Source organism: Callospermophilus lateralis, chromosome 17, assembly GCF_048772815.1.
Source record: "Callospermophilus lateralis isolate mCalLat2 chromosome 17, mCalLat2.hap1, whole genome shotgun sequence".
Classification (NCBI taxonomy): Eukaryota; Metazoa; Chordata; class Mammalia; order Rodentia; family Sciuridae; genus Callospermophilus; species Callospermophilus lateralis.
The window spans coordinates 3,418,660-3,445,578 of NC_135321.1; the positions used below are offsets into that span (position 1 = coordinate 3,418,660).

General features: G+C 38.2%; 1 protein-coding gene across 2 annotated transcripts in view; it reads right to left on the bottom strand.

The window, feature by feature from the left end:
* Positions 1 to 26,919, bottom strand: part of Znf407 (zinc finger protein 407) — a 428,793-nt gene that overhangs the window by 22,194 nt on the left and 379,680 nt on the right. The window contains exon 9 of one of the 2 annotated variants that reach the window (XM_076836549.1): positions 2,082 to 2,134. The exons of the other annotated variant lie outside the window; for it this stretch is intronic. Coding sequence (XP_076692664.1) covers positions 2,127 to 2,134 — 8 coding nt within the window. The 3' untranslated portion in view covers positions 2,082 to 2,126. The remainder of the gene's footprint in view (positions 1 to 2,081; positions 2,135 to 26,919) is intronic. 2 annotated transcript variants of the gene reach the window in all.

Consider the following 26,919-nt stretch of genomic DNA (forward strand, 5'->3'; position numbering starts at 1 on the left):
CATGCTTTATATACAAAGATATAAAAAATTGTGCTCTATATGTGTAATAAGAATTGTAATGCATTCCGCTGTCATGTATTTAAAAACATAAAATCAATTAAATTAAAAAGAAAGATAGGAAATACCCATTGATGAAGATAACGAAAACTGACATCAATATGTTAAAATACCAGAACTAGATTTTTTTCCTTCTGCTTAAAAGCAAAGTCATCTAACCTATCCCAGTCCATATTTGATCTGCAATCTCAAATATAATCCTTTGGTCTTTTAGCACAAAACCTTATAAAATTACTCAAGATTGTTGACATTAAAGTTTCTATTTTTAAGGAGGAACAGGGTGCAGGGGTGACAAGTATTATAACAGAATGAACAGTGCAGCAGAGAAAGGAAGGATCAGTGGATGCCCTCAGACTCTGGCATTCATGAAGCAGCCACATGAATAGCAGCACTGCGGAGAACAAAAGACAGTGAGGATAAAATTGGGTGCTTTTGTCTCATGAGGCTGGCACAGATGGGCCTGGCAGGCTTCATGTTTCACTTTCAGGAAACTTCAGCCACATTCCCAGGGCAGTGTTTCCATTGTCTGCAGGCGAAGGACCTGTGTGTATGAGGCAGTGACTTGCCAGTTTTTCTGCCCTCAATTAAGCCAGAAAGGGGAATTTAAGTTGAGTTCTTATAATCTATGTAAACAATGTAAGTAATCTATGTAACAATCTATGTAACAATGTAAGTAATATGCATTTTAGTGAAAATAAATAACTTGTTCCCAGTTACATCTACTTTAAAACTTTGCTGAGATGATCATCTCTGCATATTTTACATACTTGTCTGTGCCTTCATATACAAGTGCACATATACATGTACACACAACATATATGCTTTTCCTAATAAAAGTAAAACAAATTTTCATTCCCTACATAAACACATATAACTGACATTGCATTCTTTTGGTGTACAATATCCTAGGACAAATTCTTTGCTATAATAGAATTTAAAATAGTGTGTTTAAATTGAATGTTAAGAGTAGCTGTAATGAGTGTTAAATACCCTGAACTCTGACAAATAAATAATTCTTTAGTCTTTGCCTGAAAATTAGGCACCTGATGAACTTTAACAGAAAGTAAGAAATCTTAAACAGCAACACACATATGGTGATGATACGATGGTTTTTTTCAATAAGCCAGTCAAATATCATATGGCTTTAGTCATAACCTTCCTATTTATAAAACTTAGTTACAATAAAACACAATTAATACATTTATTTCACACTACCTAACAAACACATTAATGACTATGTAATTATTTGCAAATTTTATTCAAGGCCTGTATAAATGATAACACTATAGGGTTATTTAAGTTCAGATCCACTCCACCATTTAGAAACATTACATAGGGTTGTTCTTTAATGCAAACATTAAGCCAAGCAAATAGTATGAGTATGAACAGTGCCCACAGTAACAGAATCCATGAACAACATGGAACCTTCTAGTGGCTACTATGGTCAAAGCTGAATTGTCAGGGAACCCTAAAGTCCTTGTCTTTTTATTGAAGAAAAAACCTGCAAAACTCTTTCATGAAGCTATATGTAAACATGACAATATGTATTTTTTCCAAAGGACAAGACCTGCCCCCTACCATACTAATATATATTTCTAAAACGTGTGTGTGCATGTGTGTGTGGGGGGTACTGGGATTATTTGATCTAATGCCAGTTCCATAATTTATGAAAACTTCCCTAGAGATACTAAAGATGTCAGGATGCTCTTATTCACGACAATGTTTTCAGTGGTGTTTATTTTGGTCCTGTGGTTTAAAATCTTATACTGACCATATTTGCATGTTCTTCAACACTTTCTACAGAAGCACACAGTAAAAGGATTAAGGGTAATAAAAATAATTCATAACTTCTTAGTAATTCTTGGTTTACAAAGGAAATCCAGTGGCAGGAAGGCAATTTAAAAAATTCTGCCTTCAATTACCAAAACAGCTGACTCCCTTTAATATTTTTATGTACTACTATTTGTCAATTGTATTTATTCAGTTGAAGAGTTATCCCAACATTATGATGTGGGTCTCTTTACCTGGCAACTCAGGCATCTTTATCGTAGGTTGGATAAGCCACAGAGTCAGTTTCCTGCAGAGAAAAACCTGATATTACTGCAACAGAAGCAAACCCAACCTCTGGCTGCTTTAAGAAAATAGTGCTTGCAAAGGAGTGTTCTGTACTCAATGCCAGTGAACAAGTTTCAGTGAGGGAATTTCACTTAGGTGCAAAGTCATGAGCACATCCACAGGAATCAGATGGGGAGGACAAAGTGCCAGTCCAGAGACCATACCACGTGACCTATGAAGGAGAAGGCTGGCCCGGCAAAGATAGACTGGGGGGATGCAAAAAAGGAGAGGAAGACGTTTCCATCTCGGCAAGTTGTCATACAGGAGGGGCTGTGTGTGACCTGTGTAGCCTAGAGGGATGCCTTAACTCACCATGAGGGAAAGTTTTCTCAACAGAGCATTTCACACATAAACACACAGGAAAAGACACTCGTTATCTGCAGGCACTAGAAAAAATAAATTAAAATCATGATGAGATACATAACACACCTACTAGAGTGGCTAAAATTCAAATAAGATCAATAATACCAAGTGCTGAGGGTATGCAGAGTAACTGGAACTCTCACAGATGTTGGAGTGCAAAAAGGTGTAGACGCTTGGGAAAACAGTTTGGCAATCTCTCACCACATCACCTCACTCTTAAGGAAAAGAAAATACTTGCCCAAAGATCTGTTGCCAAACATTTAGTAGTTCTATTCATAATCATGCACACATAGCAGGAGAACAGATAAACACACTGGGGTACACCTACACAAGGGAACACGACCCAGGAGCAAAAGCAACAAGGGATGCGGGGTGCGACCCTAGGAGGGAATCCAAAGGATCTCCTGACACAAAGTGCAAGGGGACATTCCTGAATGCAGCCAGCAGTGGGATCTTCTTTACCTGGGGACTCTCAGGACTCTAACTCAAGCATGATGCTTCCTTTTCTTTATCTCCAGATATTTAGAGCAACTCAACAACTTGCTTTTAGCGCCTGTAAAAACTTATATGTTTCTATTTCATACTTATTTTCCAGAGACAATTCAAGCCTTATGGTTTGTCTAATCTTCTGAAGTGTAGTAGAAAGAACGGCAAATTATCTGAAGACATCATCTTTCAGGCTAAGTAAGGTGTGTGTCTGTGGGATGCTGGGGGTTTTCACTGCCCTTGGTACTGACTTTTGTAAAGGCATGCTATACTCCATCTCCTTCAGAAAAGGCCAGCTCTTAAATGAACATGTCTTTATATAAAAATGGTGATGCAGAGTGTCCACTAGGTGGCTGTAATTGTGGTCAATTAAAGCTTTTTATTTTCTATGTATTGTTCAGTCACAGTACAGCTGGACATGTGCTTTATGCTGTTTGTGCTTATTTGCTGTGCTCCAATACAGCCAAATGTGAGAAATTTGAGTTCTTTGTACCAAATTTTGTACCAAGTTCTTTGTACCAAGGCTCAGTGATCTCATGGTTTTTAGGACATTTAGGTGGTGTGTGTGTGTGTGTGTGTGTGTGTGTGTGTGAGAGAGAGAGAGAGAGAGAGAGAGAGAGAGTGTGAGAGACAGTGTGTGTATGAGAATGTGTGTGTGTGAGAGAGAAAGTATGTGTGTGTGTGTGTGTGAGAGACAGAGAGAGAGAGAGAGAGAGAGAGAGAGAGTGTGTGTGTGTGTGGGTGTGTGTGTGTGTGTGTGCTGGGGGGTGGAAGGGAGTGCCAGTGCAACTGTACACATGTATGTGCATGGAATCACTGAAACAAATGGCTGAAGAGAGACTGGGAAACCCTATGGCTTTTCCTATGATTATTAGGGTCATCTTTAAAAAAACAATTCTGATAACCACTTATGAATATGGTCTGACTTTTAACTGTCGATGATGCTCTCTCTCTCTTCCTTAACTATATGATTTCTGATAGGCTAGGATCTGGGCATGTCTAGGTTAAAAGCTGCCCAGCCCTGACTCAGGACATGTGCTCGGGCAGCTTGGTTAACTCTCCAGGCTCCAGTTTCTGTGCCTACAGTACAGGGACACTGTATCAGGAAGGCACCTTGTGTAAGGCACCCTGGTGGCATGTGCTCGCTAGTGGTAGTGCTGAACACAAGGAGAACGCCCTCATGCCATGTCTCATCTGCCCAGAGCTGCTCACTGCCAAAGCTATCACACTTCTGAGAGAGGAAGCACGGCCTCAGGAGCAGGGTGCTCGAGGCATCACGTGGCAGGCGCTCTGCTCTTCTCCCTGCACTATTATGGCACTCTTCAGAACCATCCTTCATGAAGTAGAAGGCTGTGTATTAGAGAGTGTGTAGAAAATTTACTGAATTTACAGTTAATAAATTGCAGCAGCATCAGTAAAGGCTAATTTAAATAGTGTATGCTTTAGGAAAAAGGAATACAGCAGGGCGACTTTGTGTTCTGATTAGTAGAAGGATCTATTAAATATACCCACTCAGCTACAAGTTATTAAGACTTGATAATGCTTAACAGTTTGATTTCTTGTGGTTCAAAACCAAGTGACCTCAGCAATTGAGGCAGTATGTAAAGATGTACTACAAACTCAGAATGAACTGACATTACATTACAGATGTAAAGACAGAAATCCGTTTGATAAGACATAAAGGAAGACAGAATATTCCCTTCCATTCTGAATACAGATCAGTACCCAGAGTCTTTCTATCATGTAGTAAATACAGGGAATAGACCAACAGAGAACCCTTCAGTTTGAATAAAGTTCTTTTTGTGATTGTTCCCACCAATACCCAATGTCTAATACTCAGTATCCTATTCCCACTTCAGTCTGAGCCTCAGACTCCGAAGAAGCCAAAATGCAGGAACATGCTCGGGACTCTTTCAAGATCCTTAGTGAGGAAGAGCAGGCACCCTTGGGCTACCAGAGCTGCACCCTCAGATTTACAGGTGTTACCTGAGGGCTAAGCTCGGTATGCAAGCCACAGATGGGGGCAGATGTCCATGAGGGCCACAGGAGGCCAGATGTGCTGCTGCTCATGGCAAGTGAGAGGCCAAACAGTCCCGATGAACCAACTACAGAGAGGCAGCCCGCGTAGCAGCAAGCCCAGCAGAGTCCTTCCTGTGCCTCTCTGTCACAGCAGCCAAGCTCAACTGTGCACAACTCATTTACTGTGGCTTGACGACAGCCCATGCAGCTCATATGGAAAGTGAGATTTAACCAAAGAAATCTCTGGAGAAACGTGTTAAGTTGGGCCTTTTCCTTGTGACTATGATTGTGACCTGTGTCAACTCATGTGTCACCAGAGGCCTGAAATCAATGGTTAGGAAGAACTCTGTGTAATGGAGAAATGAAGGAAGAGAGAAAGAAAGAAAATGGGCAGGAGAGGACAGAACAAGCCCTGGCCTCTGTTCTGAAACTTTCAAGTATTCATAAGATATTAAAAAAAAAAAAAAACATTTAAAACAAATGATTTGACAGCTGCAAATGCAGGATAACACCTAGTTGAATTATAGAAACAGTGTGGATAATTACTTTTCTGAACGTGAGGGCCCCGTGGACCAAGGTCCTGTCTGAACTTCCCTGCAGCACAGCTACCTTGCAAGAATACACATCCTGTCACCACTCCACCCAGCCTCTTTATCATCCGTATGTCAGTCAGGATGACGAGAGACGTCCCGTGATTCCAGCAGTCTTCCTTTGAAGGATCCACACGTTAATTACTGCACTAATTATGGTTTTTGAATAACTAAATGAAGTAAGCAGTCTATGGGAGGTACAGGCATAAACCTAAGACTGAGAAAATACTAGTTACTAAAGTCATCAGTGCAAACTGACACACGGAGCAGGTTTAACAGAAGTGGAAGCTGTGGGTTTTAAAAGACAGCATCTTAAATAATTAGGGTTCCGTAAAGCAAAAAGAAATGTTATTTCTTAATGGCAAGTGCATTTAAACTGTTATCTAAAGATCTGAAGGTAAGCCTGCTTAATTCACTGCTTCTTCTTTTGTTATTAGGAAAACATAATTGTTCCAAATAATTAGCACTAGAGTACATCACAAGCTGACAACAAAATTATAGAAATCTTCATATTCAGATCCGTCTAGCTGGCTATTAGGAACAGTTTCTGATCATAACCCATTAGTTGAAGTGCTGTGAGTTCTTGATTGCCACCAAATAACCTTAGATATCTGCCTAAGTTAACAGCCCCTATTTATCCAGAGTTTTCTTGACAGTAAAAATTGCTTAGGATTTTTACAGCTGCCACACAAAAGAACAGTATTCTGTGTGTGCACTTGGAAGAATAGGTGATATAATAATTGAAATGTAGATTTTTAAATACGATTTTAACTCCAAAATTCCTAAATGAATCCCTGAAGATGCGCTTCCAGTGTCAGCACCCTACTTCTAAGGACCTGGACCCACGGTGAGTCCTGCGATGGCCACGTAAAGTTGTCTGGCCTTGCAAAGCATTTCTTCCTTTCACAGACTGCCTCCTTAACACTGACAGATAAAACACTTCACATTTGTATTACTGAAAAAGATCCATTTATGAACAATGCTGGATGTACCCTCTGGTTTGCTACAGTCAGTTTTAAATTAGCTAACCAGCAAAGAGACAAAGGAGCAGGGTGTGGTCTTAAAGATGGGGAGCCAAGTTACCTGCTCACCAGGAGTCACTGGGGTAACCTCCCATAAGAAAAAGGCAGACATGGGGTGGGGGAGTTTCTGCTTTGCTGGCTTCTCATCCAGCTGCAGAAGCAGCTTATTGATAATGCAGCATGGGGCCAGTGAACAGGGGTCTGAACAATCTGGTAATCTCATAATTGGTGAGGCCACTTGAAGTTCCTCTGGAAATCCTTCTGAGCTAACAGCACAGCTGATAAACCCACAAAGCTGTATGTTTTATCCCATGAGGGGAAACTTTGATTACTCTGGTAATTAATGATGCTAGAGAGTAATATGGATTTTCTGTTAAAATTTGAGTTTGAAGTTAATTAGTCTTCACATTATGATTTGCTGATTAATTATGGATATTTAGTTATAAAGAGGGATGTTAATTATTAATCTCAAAAAATCATCTAGTGTAATTAACTAAAACTTTGACATCAGTTAAAATTCCCATTGAGTATAAATTCTGAGATTATCAATTATCAGGGAAGAGCAGTGAGCGTGCGCCCCCCTGAGAAGGAACACATCCTCTGCTCAGTCAGAACACGTGTGAGGCACGCTGTCATGCAAGGTGCCTGCGGTTTCAGCACTGAAACTGAGCCATGTCAAGGTACAGATCTCAGTCTTCTGTGGCAAATTCTCAGTGTGAGAAATCTTATTGCAGAACAGTGCCACAGAGGGGATCCGGGGTGGGCGCTGCCTCTGTGTCCTGTCAAACACTGTCTTAACCTTTGAGCTCTCATGTTCCCCTGAGATCGATGGGCCTCATCAGCTCTGGTAAACTCTGAAATGAACTTCAGCGTTGCTACAGATATCTTTATTTTCGGCAGCAGCAGCTTTTGGAGCTATCAAGACAATACTGCAACACAAGCACTAATTAGTGCTCTGATTCACATAACTTGAAATCACCTTTGTGGTTAATTTTTTTTTCCTTCATCTTTTCCCCCAAATCTGTCAGCAACACAATCTTTGTCACTAAAAAGGGGAGGGGTGTGTGATTAAGAAAAAGGGTTAAACCCAAAGCATCACCAGCTCATCACTGTCCTGGAATTTCCCCTGTAACACAGACTCCGAACAGGGATCTGTTTACATTATCTCTAGATCATCTTGACAATATTTATTCTCTATTTACCTAAATGAGGCAATATGATGATATTTATTGCTCAGAATAGCTAAATATAGACTTTTCTTGAGCACTCAGTACCATAGTGGGAGGTTTTGCTCTAATCTACATCTTTAAACTGACAAGCTGGAGAATTCCTAATGAATGCCTCTTTTCATCTGGATGTCTGTGTGTATTTGACAGTATAAATATTTAGCAATATCGGAGTCAGCTTGTGATTTTACCCAGATGGACTGATTGATGCCTTGGCTCGATGCTGCCAAAGACAATCCGTGCAGTTATATAAGCAGTTTCCCTCTGACTTCCTAAGAAGCAATTAGGTGGCCAAAGGCAGAACCCCAAAACAGTGGAAATACTTCTGAATCAGCCAACAATCTGAGAGATAAATAAAATATGGTACTTAAATTATTACGACTTGACTTTCATGATTCATAGGATTAAAGCTTTCACTTCTAAAATACATATAAATTGCAGGGTTTCTTATGTCTGTAATTTGCAAGAATCTAAGTTAAAATACCAGCTAATCAGTCAACTCACATTCACCTTGGAAAAAGTACCACCCTTTCTTGTCATTTTTGTAAATTGTATGCCTAAGCACCAATGTTATTTTGAGAAAAAAAGTTGCTTGTTGTCAATAACATATATTGCAGTCTAGTTAAAACAACATTTGTTAAGATTTAATCGCAAGTGTAATCCTCCTTTAAAGTTTAGACAGAATGCTTAGAGAAATTCAAAGGACAGATAATAAATCATTTTTCTCATCTTGGGTGTGAACAAGGTAGGTCTGATTCATTCAGGTATGTCATTTTAACAACGAACAGTATAAATTCTCTCTTGTGAAACAATGAGGGCTCCACTCAGTACAGAACTGCTAGGTGACACTACCCTCCGCCCCTAAATCATAAATTTTTTTTTCTTATCAACATGTTTTCTTCTATGTAAATCACAATGAAAATGAAACCAAAGAATTGCACTATTTTTCTCATCACTGCTGCAATTCATCTGCAAAGGCTAGAAAGCTTCCACATGAGTTGTTAGAACTCTCAGAGTTCCCTCTGCATTAGTATCCTCTGCCCAGTCTCAGTTTTACCCAGTGTCAGATGCCTATCATGATTATGTCAGGTCCATTTATGCACGCCACTGCTTTGGGAGAAAGAAAGCTACCTATTATTTTATTTTTTGGCATCAGCAAGAGCCATGTTTTCTGCAATGCTGTTACTTCCCCTATCCCTCACCTGCTCCTGCCACCACTAGTTTCTTTGTTTTCTATTAACTCATCCCAATCTTTATATAACCCATGCAATAATCCAGAAGAAAGGGCAAGAAAGATATTCTTCTTCTTGACACTAATACCTATGGATCGTATTCTACTGTGATAACTTCTCCCCATCACAAGATATCTTAGCTAACAGAATCCTCAGAAGTCAGGAACTGGCACTTGCAACGTATTCCAAAGACAAGGGGGATACACTGCCCACTCCTGATCAAATACATACTACAGCTACAACATACCATAGCTCTAAGTGCAGGACTCGCCGGTCACTATTCCTTCTTGCACATGGTGGCTTTTTCACCTTTAAAAATTATTCCATGCCTGTCAGGCGCCAGATCAAAGTACACATCTATAGTATTCTGTTTATTCTACGATCAACAATGAGTGGTTATTGGCCAGACAGAGAAGGCCAGAGCCTAAGGTCTAGTCTGTTGGTATCCATCAATTCCATCTGCGGTACTGCCCTTGAGTCAATATTGTTAAATCATTATTTGCCTTATTTCATCATATGAGGGCTACAGTATCATAAAATGGTGGGAGAAGGCACAATGTCACTTCCAGAAGATAACAGATATATGCCATTTTCATTATTGTTGAAAGCAGCTCTGTGTTCAAAGATGAGTCCAGTGTTTGGTTGAAACTGGTAACAAAAACAGGGTATCAGAGATGACATTTTGAATGACCAGGGCTGGGTCCCCCCACCCCAAATCTGTCATTGGAAAGGGGGATGCAAAACACACTAACACTAATCAGCCAAAATGGTGTGGCTCACTGCTTAATTTCATCGCACTAAGCTATAAATTACAGGAAGGCCTGCTGCAACTAATTTTTGCAGTGCTGCACCAGATGACAAATGGAATGTCCACGTGGCTACAAGTGAAGAGCTTCCATCTTTCTTCTGTGACTGCATATTACTTACGCTAATGACGTATAATAGCCTGCAACTACAGTTAACCTGTGCGTTAGATGGCAGCACACACTGTTTACCTAGAGTTATGAAGACGAAAACAGCAAATCAACAAAGAATCTGAAGTGTGTACATTAGCCTCCCACATGTCAACTTAATTTTCCCCGAGAGATGATGTATAACTGGTTTCTCAATTGTTCTCTTGTCTACACAACAGCATTAAGTGCCAAAGTGTGCATAATAAAGTGATGACAAAATGTGTGCAATTAATAAATCTGAAAGTATGTAGAACTAAACAATTTCTTTGGTTTTTCTAATGAGTTGTATCCTTAAAAAACAACTGACTCATTCCACCAATAAGGTTAATTATGAAAATCCATAAAAACTCAACACACAATAACAAATGAACTTATTTTCTCTAGCTTTTAATATATTTCAAAGGCCAAGAAGGACATTAAACATATTCTCTGAATAGATACTGACCAAATGTACTTATATGCCCTAATGGTTGCCCATCTCTGAGTGAATCTCCTCATTTCACATAAGACCCCAGAACACTGACATGTACATGTTACACAGCTGGTTCCATGACACACATAGCCATTTTAAAATGATTCCATGTAAGTAAAGATAAACTCTGATCAGTGGGATTATGAAAAATATGACTTGAATAGTCCTAACAGCTCCTGCCATCTTACCATACTGGAAGGATAAAAAGAAAATACAAAAATAATGCACTTTCACTATAAATAGTAATCATGAAGTTTAATGTGACTATTTCTTGGGAGGTCTGGGAAGGGGAGGGGACAAGAGCGTACGGTTTCTTACCACTCTGTTTCTTTTAAAGACAATATATCCCACGGGAAGCCATTGACAGAAAAACTGAAGGCCCAACATTCTCTCCTTCTGAAGCAGGTTTTGGGAATCTGATTAGGTCTCCTGCTGTGATGCTGGGTGTTCCATTTTTGCCAAAGGGCCAGCTATTATGATTAACGTCATTTGTCTGAATCATTACTCTGCACCTTGGTTCAGCAAACACTATGAAGATGGCATGGTAATAAATGACCGCAGGATTCTTTCCTGCTTTGGCCTCTTTTTATCTGCCACCTCTCCACCGTCAGCTCCATCCTTCTGAACCTCTCTGAATCCCCAAAAGGGACGGGGTGTCTATTTGTTTTCCACTAGGTTACCACTCTGTCTATTGTTGTTTGCACTAAAGGGTACAAATTCAATTCATTCTCGTGACATAAAAGCACTGATACAGTAAATTTTTTGCCCAGGAGAAAACAAAAAGAAAGTTGCTGAATATAGAATAGGATTTGAAGCACTATCATCTATGTGAAGAGGCATTCTGAGCAATCTTTGTTTATCTAATCTTTGCTTTTTACCACTTGTCTAGTCCTGACGAAGGTACCCAGAATGTTAAGTGTATGTGGAGCTTTCTGATGAGCGTGCAGGGCACAGGTAACTGTTGTGCAGGCAGGCCTAGACCACAAGCTGGGACTCTACATTCACCTTAATGCAAGAGAAGACAGCCCTGGAAGGCTGTAAGGTGACATGCCACAAGATTTCAGTTTAGAATAAAACAAAAGCATGATAACACCAAATAGTTCTCTTTGCATGTGGTTGGTAGAAATGTGAATAAGTACAGCCCTTGTGGAAAATGGTATGATAGTTTCTCAGAAAGTAAGAGAACCAACCTATGATACAACAGTCCCACTACTGGGTACAAATCCAAAGGAAATAAAATCAGGGGCTCAAAGAGACATCTGCACACCATGCTTACTGCAGTATTATTCACAACAGCCATTTCATCACATTGGATGAATATGAACAAAATAGAAAACATACACTTTCACTATAAATACTAATCATACAGTCTTAACGTGCCCATCAGCTGCTGAATTGTTAAATAACATGTGGTTCATATACACCAAATACTACTTAACTGTATGAAATGAAATTGTGTCATTTGTGAAAATATGGGTGAAATTGGAGATCATTACATTACCTGCAATGAGTCAGGCACAAAAAGAAAAATGCTAGATGGTGTCACTCATACATGGAATCTGAAAAGTTAATCTCACAGAGGTTGAGAGTGGAATGGGGAGACTCTGGGGGAGAACAGGAAGGGCAAGGATGGACAAGGTTGATCCACAGCACCAAGTGGAAATTCCAGAGAAGTAAGCAGCTGTGCTATGCAACTGTAGAGTAGGATGACTATAGATAGGAATAAGCTTTCCTACATTTTTCTTAAAAGCTAGAAAACAAGGTTTTGAATGTCTTCACCATAAACAAATGATAAATGAGAGAAATGTGTACCCTGATTTGAACATTATATAATATATACATGTATTGAATATAATATGGTACCCCATAAACATGGACCATTTTTTTTTGGAAAAAAAAAACCAAAAAAAAAAAAAACCCAAAAAAAAAAACAACATCGACTAGTTCTATGTGAAGTCTGCCGTGTTGCTAGTAGTACGCAGTTAAACAGGAAAAACATGCAGAGGAGTTGAGAGCAGCAGTTAGATGGAATTCTCTATATGTCATTTTCTATCCTATTTCATTCCTTTATTTTGGGAAATAGGTATGTAATCTAAAGTAAGTCAAAAAATCTGGACATAACACCCAGACTGCCATCACTGTACATCAAGTGACATATGCTCTGTGACATGGTGAAGGCTCTGATTGACAGAAAGCCTTTCAGTGGCCTGCAGAGTGACAAGGGAACTGAAGGAAGATTCCTTGTGTCGAACTTTCAAGTCAGATGTTTAGAGTGTGATAATATCAGTCTCTACTTCTGCTCCAGTTTCTATACACGATACAAAATATCATGCCCAAGATATAAAACACCCCATGTTTTGGGGAAATCAAATTATGTAAATGTCATTACAGAGCTTGAGTAGAAGTAACTTTTCTTTGCCAAGGGTAATACCACTTCCTAGATAGGTTCCTACAAAATGCCAAATGCTGTGAACTCTGGTCCAACCTAATGGCGCTGAGGATAAACCAAATCCAAATCCCACAGCTGCCCCCTTCCTGAGCATCACCTTTGTATGACGTAGGTCATTATGAGAGTGCTCCACGTTCCTGCCAGACGTTTAGAAGCTATCGTGTGAAAATCACTAGTCTAGCCTTTGCTAAGATGGATTTTTAATGAAAGTTTAATGAATGATAAATACTCGTTTCTTGATAAATGTTTAATTATGCCAATAATTACCAACTGCTGAAAACTACTGTTGTGTTAATAATGGCATTTTAGTACACAAGCAGTTTCATGAGTCATGGTGCTGTTAAAGATCAGAACTCCATCTGTCTAATGCAAACTAGCAAAACAAAAGTCTAATTAATATTTTGATCAATTTTCTCCACACTCTAATGACTATCAATGTCCTTTAAAAAAAATTGATCCATTTTCTTCTTATATGGGGTAAAGGTAGGGAAGAGAAAAATGGGCTGCGCCATCATGGGATTAGTTCACGCAAAATAAAATCAGCTAAACAAACAAATAACAAAAAATAGAAATATATATTATTGAAATTCAGTGATTATATCACCTCTTAGCATTATAATTTTAATGACTTTGTGTATTACCTAAAGATATTTTTAAACGATGACCATTATACTATTTCATAGTACAGAAAGTTCAACTTCTTTGACTAATCTGCTCACCTGGCCCTTAACAGGTAACCTAGGAGATCTACAATCTGTGTTATTGTTACATGTGCAGGGAGTTTTGCAGGTGAATGAACTGCTGTGATTTGTGTGAGATAATGATATCTTTCAGGTCAGCCAACCCATGATTACAAAGGGCCAAGTGACCTTGAATCATTGAGGGCTTATTAATGATGGGAAGTTACTAAAGAGTAGACAAGTCACTGTGGTTCAGTAGGGAGGGAGAAGAGATTCTGCTCTTCTATCAGTGGCTGGGGGATAAGGTCTCATGCTTGGGAACAAGATGGGGAAGAGGTTGCTTGGCAGGGTAGTGATGCCTCTCAGCAGCAGAGTAGCTGCTGGGGCTCACCAGGCAGCTCTTCCTATCCCACCACACTCTTTTTTCCAGAGCCTTTTCTTGTTCTGTTCAAACAAAAAAATCCTGTCCCAAAGCTATGCTCCTCGTAGGTCCCACCAGTCCTGGCCACCTTCTGTGATCACTCTTCCAGATTTGCCCACGAGGCCAGGAGTGCTCCTGTCCACTCACTGTTGACATGGCACCTAATGTGTGGCCTGTAAACAAGTCTGCTGAACTAGGTACATTCTTGCTACAGAAATCTGAGAAATGTGACATATATAATAAATTCCAGGCTAACAATTCATATTTCTAATAACTCGAAAAAGCAACCCACATTATGCAGATAATTCCCATTATACAGAGAAAGAATCTGAGAAAACCTTAATTTAATCCACAATGTGATTTGTGGCGATACAGTCTTAATCCTTTAGATAATAACAATGTAATAATATTTTTTAGCCAACAGAGCAAGATCTAAGGTATGGCTCTGACTGCTGTTGTTGGCAATTACTCAGTCCTGTCCAGTCCAGGGAAAAAAATTAAATATCTAACACAAAAATTAATAATTCAGGTAGATTAAGGAACCTGGTTGCAATGGTTTTTTCTTTTGTCTATGAACATTCTGCCCCAATCATATGACTTTCAAAATTAACTTTTCATCTAGTTTAAATAACTGTTACTTTAACATATCTATTTTTAGAAATTCTTTTCAATATTTTATTGTTATAATCTTCATGTACTTACATGATTCCTGGTGACTTGGACACACAAACATGTTATTACTGTTTCTTTAAAGAGGCAGTTTTACTGTAAGACTTCACCTTCAATTTTTATGTTTTATTATAATACAATTTGAGTTTGGAGCTATTTTTTGTTATTACAGTTGAAACTCTTCAACATTTGAAAGTATGTGTTCACTGTACTCACGCATGTTGACAACGATTTGCCCAAATATAAAGCAAACCATGGAAACTGGTACTATAAGCCACATGCTGAAACAGGAGAGTATGGGGGTGCTGGAGAAACAGATATTCCTTCCCTCCCTCCCTGCACTCTACTCTCTCTCTCTCTCTCTCTCTCTCTCTCTCTCTCTCCCCGTTGAGTGAGGATGGTGAGCGTGCTTCTTCTCCACCCTTTGCAGAGGCAGCATGGCATCTGAAGAGAGAATGAACACCAGTCTGTCCTGACCAGTGGCCCCAGCTAGGAGCACTTCCTCTGTGGAGGGAGGGAGAAGAATAGATCCATGAGGATAAAGATTTCAGGGTTGACAATCTTTATCCTCTGAAACCAAACTGAACCTGCCACTGCTTAGGATAATTTTAAAAAGAAATAAACTAGGCTGTAGAAAACATTCATAACAAATAGTGTCTCAGACATAACACTGTTTCAGAACTTTTATCTTTAAAGCACCTTCTAAATTTTTCTTTACCTTATTCACAGATGTGGTTGTGTACACATATGAACACACCAGCAAGTCAGAAAAACACAGAAAGAATAGAATTTTAGCCATGGATTTTACAAATCAAACTAAAAGTGACCCCATATTATGTGCATTTAGAGCAAACGGCAAGTATTTATTCTAAAAAAACCCAGCTGGGTTAACTATATTAGCAACCACGACAAAAAGCATGCAATGGAGGAAGGATAGCATCTTCAACAAATGGTGTTGGGAAAACTGGAAATCCATATGCAACAAAATGAAACTGAATCCCCTCCTCTTGCCATGCACAAAAGTTAATTCAAAGTGGATCAAGGAGCTTGATATCAAATCAAAGACTCTGCGTCTGATAGAAGAAAAAGTTGGCTCCGATCTACATATTGTGGGGTCGGGCTCCAAATTCCTGAATAGGACGCCCATAGCACAAGAGTTAATAACAAGAATCAACAAATGGGACTTACTTAAACTGAAAAGTTTTTTTCTCAGCAAGAGAAACAATAAGAGAGGTAAATAGGGAGCCTACATCATGGGAACAAATTTTTACTCCCCACACTTCAGATAGAGCCCTAATATCCAGAATATACAAAGAACTCAAAAAATTAGACAATAAGATAACAAATAACCCAATCAACAAATGGGCCACGGACCTGAACAGACACTTCTCAGAGGAGGACATACAATCAATCAACAAGTACATGAAAAAATGCTCACCATCTCTAGCAGTCAGAGAAATGCAAATCAAAACCACCCTAAGATACCATCTCACTCCAGTAAGATGGGCAGCCATTATGAAGCCAAACAACAACAAGTGCTGGCGAGGATGTGGGAGAAAAGGGTACTCTTGTACACTGCTGGTGGGACTGCAAATTGGTGCGGCCAATTTGGAAAGCAGTATGGAGATTCCTGGGAAAGCTGGGAATGGAACCACCATTTGACCCAGCTATTGCCCTTCTCGGACTATTCCCTGAAGACCTTAAAAGAGCGTACTACAGGGATACTGCCACATCGATGTTCATAGCAGCACAATTCACAATAGCTAGACTGTGGAACCAACCCAGATGCCATTCAATAGGTGAATGGATAAAAAAAAAAATGTGGCATTTATACACCATGGAGTATTATGCAGCACTAAAAAATGACAAAATCATGGAATTTGCAGGGAAATGGATGGCACTAGAGTAGATTATGCTCAGTGAAGCTAGCCAATCCCTAAAAAACAAATACCAAATGTCTTCTTTGATATAATGAGAGCAACTAAGAACAGAGCAGGGAGGAAGAGCAGGAAGAAAAGATTAACATTAAACAGAGACATGAGGTGGGAGGAAAAGGGAAAGAAAAGGGAAATTGCATGGAAATGGAGGGAGACCCTCATTGTTATACAAAATTACATATAAGAGGTTGTGAGGGGAATGGGAAAATAAACAAGGAGAGAAATGAATTACAGTAGATGGGGTAGAGAGAGAAGATGGGAGGGGAGGGGAGGGGGGATAGTAGAGGATAGGTAAGGTAGCAGAATACAACAGTTACTAATAGGGCATTATGTAAAAATGTGGATGTGTAACCGATGTGATTCTGCAATCTGTATTTGGGGTAAAAATGGGAGTTTATAACCCACTTGAATCTAATGTATGAAGTATGATGTCAAGAGCTTTGTAATGGTTTGAACAACCAATAATAATAATAAAAAAAAGACATGTTTGTTAAGAAATAAAAAAAAAAAAGACAAATATAGTTGAAGGTACAAACCAAATGATCGATTTCTGTGGGCAAACTATCCTGACACTGACTTTCAGTTATTCTACAAAATTATCTGATCTGTATGTATAGCTAACATAAGATATGGTTGCTCACAGCACATAAATTATTCATGTTCATAGATATACTCCCCCCTCACCGCTCCCCTGCATTTTGCCTTCTTTGGGAACTGGACACAATGTAAAGACAGGTGTGACAACTTGAACATGAGAACACATTCTCAGAGCTCATGGGTAGATCTCCCCAAGGGATGTCAGTCCCTAAAGGGAAAGGACCTCATTAATCCCCTTTATCTCAGCAGTTTTCTGTACATTGTAGTTCTGTGTTTCTTAAAGTTGGTTTGAAGCCCAATAGCATTAAAATTGCTTGGGGTATTTGCTTAAAATGCACATTTTGGGCCTGTTAGGGGCTAAATTATGTCCTACAATATTTACTTGTTGAAGTCCCAACCCCAAATACTTTAGAATTTGACTGGATTTGAAGATAAGTCCTTTAAAAAAGTAATTAAGGTAAAATGAGGCCATTAGGATGGACCGGAATCCAGTGTGGTTGATGTCCTTATGCGAGGACAGGGTGGAGTCACAGACATTCAGAGGACGTTTGCATAAAGACATAGGGAGAAGACGGCCATCTGCATGAGGCCTGGGGGGACAACTCCTGCTGAAACCTGTCTCAGACTCCTGTTCTGTGAGAAAATAAATGTCTGCTGTTAAGCTTTCCAGACTCTGGCACCTTATTATGGCATCCCTGGCAAATAAACTGAGAGCTCTCCCTGAGAATTTCCAGAGCAAAGCCCGGAAACACATAATTTAATGATAGGTAGCATTCTGGAAACACAATTCAGCTTGCTGAATGACCAAATAAAATCTGATTCTTCCAGGACCATAGTGGCCCAGCAGAGGCCAGGGTAGACAGCACTCTGCTCTTCACCAGGCTGTGTGCACTGAGCATACAGCCCAGGTGGGAGGTGTTGAAAGGGCTCAAGAGAAGCCACAGGGCATCCTGACTCCATGTTTCTTCTTTCTTTCTTTTTCTTTTTTTTTTTGGTACTAGGGATTGAACCCAGGCACCCCAAGCCTTTTTAAGACAGGGCCTCAGCTGCCCAGGCTGGCCTTGAGCTTGCATTCCTTCTCCTCAGCCTCTGAGCTGCTGGGATCACAGGTGCATGACATTCAGCCTGGCTCACCTTCCTTCTTGAAGCCTCCCGTCTCTTCAACTTTGACACTGTTCCCTCTCACCACCCCCTGTATTGACTCGCTGTCCTGGGGCTGGCCTTGAGCTTTGTGGTCCTCAGGATTCTACCTGGACCCTCTCTTCTGTCTCCTCACACTCTCTCCTGAGGTGACTGTCTCCTAATTCTGCAGTCTGTTCTAAATCAGAGATCAAAAAGGCATCAACACTTGTCCATCACTCAAGATGGGAAACCAGCAATCTTTCTTAATCCATCCAACTACCCTGCTTATCCACTTACAGTTCACTGGTGAGTCCTGCCAACTCAGTCTCCAGCATGTATCCTGCACCCTCCCTCTTTGCTCTGTAACCATGGCTATGACCTTAGTATAAACCACCTGTATCTTTGTGGTCTTGGTTATGATCACCTAACTAGTTTCCTAACTCTTTCCTCTCCAATCCATTCTACACAAACGAGAAGAGTTTGATTCCTAAATTTAAATTTGTTCTTATAATCTCCATGATGAAAACCTGAAGTTGTCCCTCGGCCTGTATAGTCCTCCTCACTGGCCACATGCTCTTTCTTCCACATTCTCAGTCACACTGGTCTGAACTTTCACTGCCTTCAGTGTGCCATGTGGCTCTCTCCCTCTGAAGGACCCTGCACTGGGTCACCCTCTCCGTGGAATGCTTTCGAGCCCTCCTCCCCTCGAACAGCTTGTCCTCAGTGAAGGTACAAGCCTTCGATTCCTGTGCGAGCGTTGGTCAGTCCTCACCACAAGACACCTACTGTGGTCACTGTTGTCTCCTGTATCTCCACTGGCACAGGAGGACAGTGCTTATGGGTGGAGTCCTGCACTTTGCACAGTGACTGGCACCCAACAGATGCTCCTTGATGTCTGCTGAATTAATGGGTGGTCAATGCAGTGAACAGGCCTGTGAGGGCAAAGCCCTACAGAAGTGATAACCTACCCAGGCAAGGGAATTCTTTTATCTTTAGATATGGCCTATGCTCACAATACTTACTGAAGGTGTGTATTTGGCCAGCTACAGTAGGAAGTAATGAAGACTGCAGTTATTTGGAAATTATGGTAGCTGAATCAACATCATTACCCCTTGAACTATCAGCTGCTGGTCACTGAAGATATCTCACATCAGTGAGTTAATGAATCAAGCTGTACTGGTTTAGAAGAGCTACAAAACTATTCAATTGAACAATTTACTCCCATGTCTCACATAGCAGATTTTACTGAATTAAGAACACAATTAATAAGTACCTTTTCTGATATGGATTCTACCTTACCAAAGCAAACATTTCATTTTATCTTTGGAGGTGGGTATACATACATAATAATAAAAAATACAAAGATTTGGACTATTATCAATGACTACGTCTAATTCTGTGGGATCATGCCAAGTGAAGCCAACTCTTCAATAATTTTGCTCTCCTTTGTCTTAGAGTACTAAAAATGCTTTGCATTCTAATACTAAGAATATGTTAAATGTGAGGATTAGCAAGATTAAAGGAATTTTGGGTAAACATTTTTAGGCATCTGTTATGTATTACAATATATTAAAATAAGCCTTCATTGTCTCTACTTAACAGAATGTTGTTGTTGCATCTTCTGTCTGGACAAGACAGAATTGCTCATCTTCCCCTCACAGCCCATCTGGTTTTTGTCCAAGCTGTCTGCAAGACAATGCTCTAAAGAGAGAGACATGTGATTTGTAGAGGATGTTAATACACTTAACACTATTATTTACAACAAACTGAAAACCTTGCACATCTCACTGATCACATAGGATAATCACTCTGCACTGAACTACGCAACCAAAAAAAGAAATATTTGAAGAACATCCAATTTCTGCTTAGGAGGCCAAAGGGGAACAGACATACTTGATATCATAAAGACTAATTATTATGTTCAAAGGATGAAAAAGCTGCTGAAGAAGTATCAGGGTATCTACAGCATCACAGTCCTCAGAGCAATTGAGACAACAGGAGTAGTCATTTTTAAAGGCATCCTTCTCACACCTGAGAAAGTCTTCAAAGGAACCACATTTATAAAACAAAACACTTTCTTCCTGTGATACCTTTGGGGGAGGGAGGTGGGAAAAAGTGAAGGAAAGGGAAAATGCTGGCTAAGAGTGCACAGCGGAATGTTGTGCAAACCGAACAGTCTGCTCCTTAACAATCAACACGGAGCACACCACCCGACCTGCCACATTTATAACCCTATGCTGATATTCAAATTTTCTGTCTTAAGCTAAAGAAAGATTGAATACCCTGCTGTTGTGTGGCCAAGATTGAAGAGGTGTCTCACTGACATTGTTCAAAGTTTATGAAAATATATGAACGCTCAAATGTCATTGGCTTTGCGCCTCCAACAGACTGTGGTTTTATGAGAAATCAGTCTTTTAATCAAAATGATTGAATACCTTAAGGTCGAATCCAAAGATATCAGTTAATATCTAGAAACGTGCTATTTCTGCAAATTTTGCCAAGCTGTACATATTGTGGTGCATTTTAAAGTGTTAATTTGTGCATTCCATATTGAAAATGGATCTTGAGTTTTAGCTTTTTGTCAAGCAAAAACATATGGTTACAAGCTCTATGCATTTTACGTGACGGCTGTTGAAGCTGTCACATGTGCAAACTTGATAACCGATGTGACACAGACGCAAATAATTTGCTTGTTTAGTAACAATTCAAAGATTCATTATTCATGCAAACACACAGTTTTTAAAATGATCAGATGGAAATAGTCTTCATTTTGTACAACCTAGCCTGGTTGGTGTGCAAACTCAGATAAAATAAAGCTGGGAACTAAGTGGTATTAACAAATCCAAGAATATGGGTATTTTCAGATAATTATTGAACCAGATGGTGTTTTTTGTTAATTCTGCCATCAGTCTGAGAACTTGATGTCTTACATCTGCACTTGGTAAAATAAATTTTACAACTGACATTTTTTCAGTTTTCTTAAAATACTTCAATCAGTTTTAAACCAAGATTTGCAAACATCTGTCACAGTATATGCCTATGAGATAAAATTATTTGAGATAATTCCTTTAAAAATACACATTATATTAAACTTTAAATTTATCACCTTTTAAACTAAACTTTTAGAATTATTGGTTGAAATGTTTAATAACAAGTAAAAGAAGAATATGTAGCACACTTGAAAATGAATATGGATAATAGGTCACAAAAAGTCAGAGATCCCCTCTACATCATGTACAATTCACAAAAATGGGAAGTTATATTCTGTGGATATAATATGTCAAAATACATTCTACTATTATGTATAACTAAAAGAACAAATATGTTAAAAAAATTAAAAAAGTGAGGGCTCATCTGAAACTCCTATCCTGGAATTTCACACTATTATCATTTTACTATCCCGACTTAACATAGAAAGAAAAATGCAATACATTCTTTTTTTCAATATACTTTAGGTAAATTTTCTATATGGTGTGATTAGAGATTAGGAATAAATAATGAATTAATCAAAAAACAGATGACTGATTAAAGAATTTTATCTGCAACTAAGTTAATCCACATTAGTGGAATTCTCAACACTACAGCTCAAGTATTCTGCCTTATTAACAAGTGAGGAGGGCTTGAAAGCAGCCTACCAGTGTTGGGTACTTTTTCAAAAAAACAAAGAGGGGCACTTGAGAAAATAAAAATCCTTCAAATGGCTTGTGCACTTTTAAGGTAACACTCCACTAAAGCACAGACAAAGATCTTACTTTCAAAGTGAATCATGAATTCATGTCTTTTGGTAGATTCCATTTGTATAATCGTTTTTGGTTCCCTGGATAGACAATAGTTTTTTTGAGGGAAAGCCTGAGTTTTCCACATGTCCTCTCTTTTCCTTCTTCGATTCTAGACCTCCAAATACAACTGGTTCAATATTAGCTTGGTGCTTTCTGAGAAGAACATGATAAGTATTTACTGCAGACTGACCAAAACCAACCCAAAGCTAGTTATCTACAATGATGACCAACTTTGACCAATTCCAATGGCAATAAGCTGAAATAAATATAAAACAAGGGAAATGAGGTAACCTAATAAGGGATTTCCTTCTTCAAAGTATAGGTTCTACTGAACAGAGATGGATTAAATAAATTAGATCACTAATACTTACAGTCAAAGAGGCATCCGGGTAGCTAGAAAGTAGCTGATAATATTTCACACTCACGGTTTCCTGGTTATGAGCACCTCAGATCTACCACTAAGCAGAGAGTTCTGAAAACAGAAGTAACATTGGCCCCAGAGAGCCAATTGATTTCTGACTGCTCCTGGAGGGGAAGGAGGTAGGTCAGGAAGAAGTAGTTGTCAGCAGTTACATCAAAGGGCAGCAGGACTCCGATTAGGTGGACCTTAAGAATTGAGATGCTTTAGTGCTGATTTTCCCTGATTTACTGAGACACATGGGGCTATTAAAACTTGCTACCATTAATTATTAGTCAATTATACTTAAATATGATCAATTATTAATTATATTATACATCAATGTTATCAATTATAATTGTGAATAAACTAATCGTAATTGATAGTATATTAATAGCAAATTCAAGGCTTATTATATGATTTATGCTGATTAGTAATTTTCACAGGTATTTAACTCTAATATTCTTAGATAGCACATCTTACTATTATCATCACCTTTCACGATTAAGTTAAATAGTAACTGCAAAGTGCTGTACTGTGAATTTGAACCCAGGTCTGAACACCACTCCTGTGGTGTGCTCTGAACCACTGCATATTGCAGCTAGCTGTGGGCTGAACAGAACTCAAGGAATGATGTGGCTCTGATCCTTGACATCCAGGCTGCTTTCAATAGGTAGCACTGTGGAAATATTTCTTCATCTCTCCCATCAAAGCATAAGAATACTTTTAAGGCACTCAATTCATATCATTACGTTATTTTCCAAAAAACTGGGACCAATTACAACCATGACCTGCAGCAGAGGCACATCACACCAAGCTGTTCACATGCATTTTCCTTTGCTAATTTGATGAGAAAAGGTATAAAACTATTGTTTTCTTTCAAGAAATAAGTCTGCATTTCTTTAGTTTTAAGTGATGAACACATTTCTAGATGTTTTTATTTCTTATCTTATGACTGATCTGTCATTTTTTTACTAAGTTTGTAGTGTTCTTCCTATTGATTTGTATGAGCTCTTTATATAAAATGCGACACAATTTTAATGTATTATTTAGAAGGTATTTTATTAGAAGATATTTTATCAGTGTTGAAGTTGGCTTTTTATTTGGAAAAATTTTGACATACAGGATTTAGTTTATTAGACAACTAAATCTACTAATCTGCTCTTTTGTTATTTCCTTCATTTGTTCAAATTCTGATAAGTTCTCTCATGATTTTGACTATTCTACTTCTGTATAAACTTTTATAATTTTGTTTTTACATATAACTCTTCAATGCATCAACATTTATCTTTCTGAACTGTGTCCAATAAAAATATAAATTGGATTTTCTGTTAAATTGCAATTTCAGTCTCACAGATTTATTAACTATTAAATAGTATTTCCCTTCTACATTGATTTTTGAGTCTTTGTTAAGAATGCATATATATATGTATATATATATATATATATACATATACTCACTTATATGTACATGCAAATATAAGTGCATTATTTTAATGATTACATGAAACATTCTGCTTTTAATCAATCTATTTAATATATTTTTATATCTTCTTAAAGCTTTGAAGTCAGATGTACTTAGCATTGAATCTTTGTTCTGTCCTTTAATAGCTCTCAGACAAGGTTCAATTTTCTCATCTTAAAAGAGTAGGATGGCATTAACATCTTATGGCTGGTGTGAGAACTGAACAGGTGAAATGCATAAAGCCATGGGGCTCCAAGTCTAGTATACAGTAAGTGCTCAATAACAACAACCACACAAACTGCTATCCTTCAGCCATGACCCACTATTTCATTTCTTATAAGTCTATTCCCGTCTCCTGTGACTCTAGTCCTCTGTTCAGGTCTTATACAGGTCAGGAAGGACAGCTATCCTCCCATTTGGAGATAATGAACATTTCAATTCATCTTCTGTACTCAACAAAAACTGGCTTTTTCAAATATAAGAATGAATTTAAAACAAATGGATAGGTAGGGACAATGGTCTCTATTATTTATCTTTGTTAGAATTGTGAATGACATTTCTTTCTACCATTTTTTCTCATTTGTTATGCCTACATTATGGAAAGGTTTTTAATTTTTGTATATTAATCTTATATTCAGCCATTTCACTAAACTTTTAATTTCATAATTTAATAAAAACTCCCAGGGAATTTTCTGTGCACAGAATAGTTTCTGAGCAAAAGACTTTCCTCTGCCCAATGGCATCCCCACTTCTGTGGTTTCAACCCCACCTCTCAGTGACCAGAGCTTTCTGCACTCTGTACACTGCGGAGACTGCACAGAGCCCTGCTCTCCTTCCCCAGGCGGGTGTTTCCCATCACATGGTCTAGGTTGCCAAATGACTGACACTCAGTGAAGAAATCCATTTTCTTTTCCCTGGCTGGGTTTCTCATCTGGACAAAAATTTTACCTTTTTGTTGTACTTTTGAATTTTATTTTCTGCATTTTGTATATATTTATGTACTTCATGTAAGCTACTTCAAAAATTTTTATAGGATAAGGATGATATACAAACATAATGTATTCAGTTTGCTCAGTTTTAGAGTTATTTAAAAATGGTTTTAAGTCAAATGATTCTTTTTGGCATCCCTTGGGGTAGTCATTTTATCTTCTCATTTAACCAACTGATGTACTGAAGACATTTTCTAACATTCTATAGTCTCTTTTGGGCCTGAGTAGATTCGATTGACCAGGTTCTACTGGGGTCCTTAAGGTCTATAACTCTGAGTTTATCTGCTGAGAAAGTAATCAAAGATTTACTGTATGAGCGCAAAGACCACAGATGCAAAAAAAAAAAAAAAATGTACTTTTGAAGTTTATTAAACTTCAAAAACTGCAATTCCTATGCCACATAAACCACCCATAACATTCAGAAATGAAGAAGGGTTCAGATTTATTCCTGCATCGTTTAATTGACATTTTCAAGATGTGTCAACCTTAAATCACAGCTTATTTTCATAAAAGGCAGTGCCTTATCAATTGCTATATAAATTTTTTATACCTTTATTTTATTTATGTATTTTTATGCAGTGCTGAGGTTTGAACCCAGGGCCTTGCATGTGCTAGGTGAGTTCTCTACTGCTGAACCACAACCCCAGTCCCCCCCTGCTATATAAAATTTTTATTTCAAAATTTTTCTTGACTTGTCAGGTTTGCCTAATTTCTAGTCAAATTATGTTGAATTTATTAATTTTGGTTTTCTAAACAATTTATTTCATTACTCTGTTTTGATATAGCATTTTTAGATTGTTATTTTAAATACTTTATTTCACTTTACCTTCTATTTAATTATAAAAGCATTTAAAATGGTGAATTTATTTCTAAGATCAACATCAGATAAATCTTATAGGTTCTAATATGACATTTTTAAAATTACTTTTTAAAAAAGTCCACAACTATACTCTTGATTTACTTGCTTTCCCCCTATTATATGGGAAGTATAATGATATTTTCAGGTAGTTGGGTTTTTTTCCTGTTTAAATTTTTATTATTAATCATATGAATGAGAGAATATGATTTCATAATTTCTGGTTTCTTAAATTTACTAAATTGTTCTTTAAAGTCAATTATAAGTTCTATATATTTTCCATAGATACTTGATCATAAGGTTATGCTGTGTTTCAATAATTCCAAGTTAATTGTATACCTATTAATTCCTCTTAAATTATATCATTTAAATAATTATACAGTATATATATCAATTGCTGAAAAGATGACTTTTCTTTTTTTCTTTTTCTTTTTTTTGATATAAGAGTTTAATCCATGGCAGTTGATAGTATATCTCCAGTGTGTTCATAACATTTTCTTTTTGAACTCAATTGTGGTTTGCTTAGTGGTCCTTTTGCTAAATTATTCATAATGCTTTATCTTCATATATTTGTTTAAACATTAAAACTTTGTTAAACACTTATAATGTGCTAGATATTTTCTTTGGATCTGGGGCTACAGCAGGGAATAGCCTCCAACATGAGGAAAATAATAAAAATTAAATAAGTAAAATACAAAGTGTTTCAGATGATTTCAGGGGTATTTTGAAGATAATCCAAGAGCATTTCCTGATAGCCTGGACAGAGATCTGATGAAACAGAGATCACTAAGTAGATTTTACCAAGCCTGAGTAAGTACTTTGTGGGACAGCATCACTCAGGACACACAGGGGATGATGTCATTTAAGTTGCGCCATCAGAAAAGGCTTTGATGAGAGCTGTCAATTAGCAAAGACAGGAAACAGATGAGAGAGCAGACCACAGGCCAGGAGGGATATCAACTGCAAAAGTCCAGAGGTGGAAGCAGGCCTACATGCTCAGGGCCACCAAGGAGGCAGCACAGC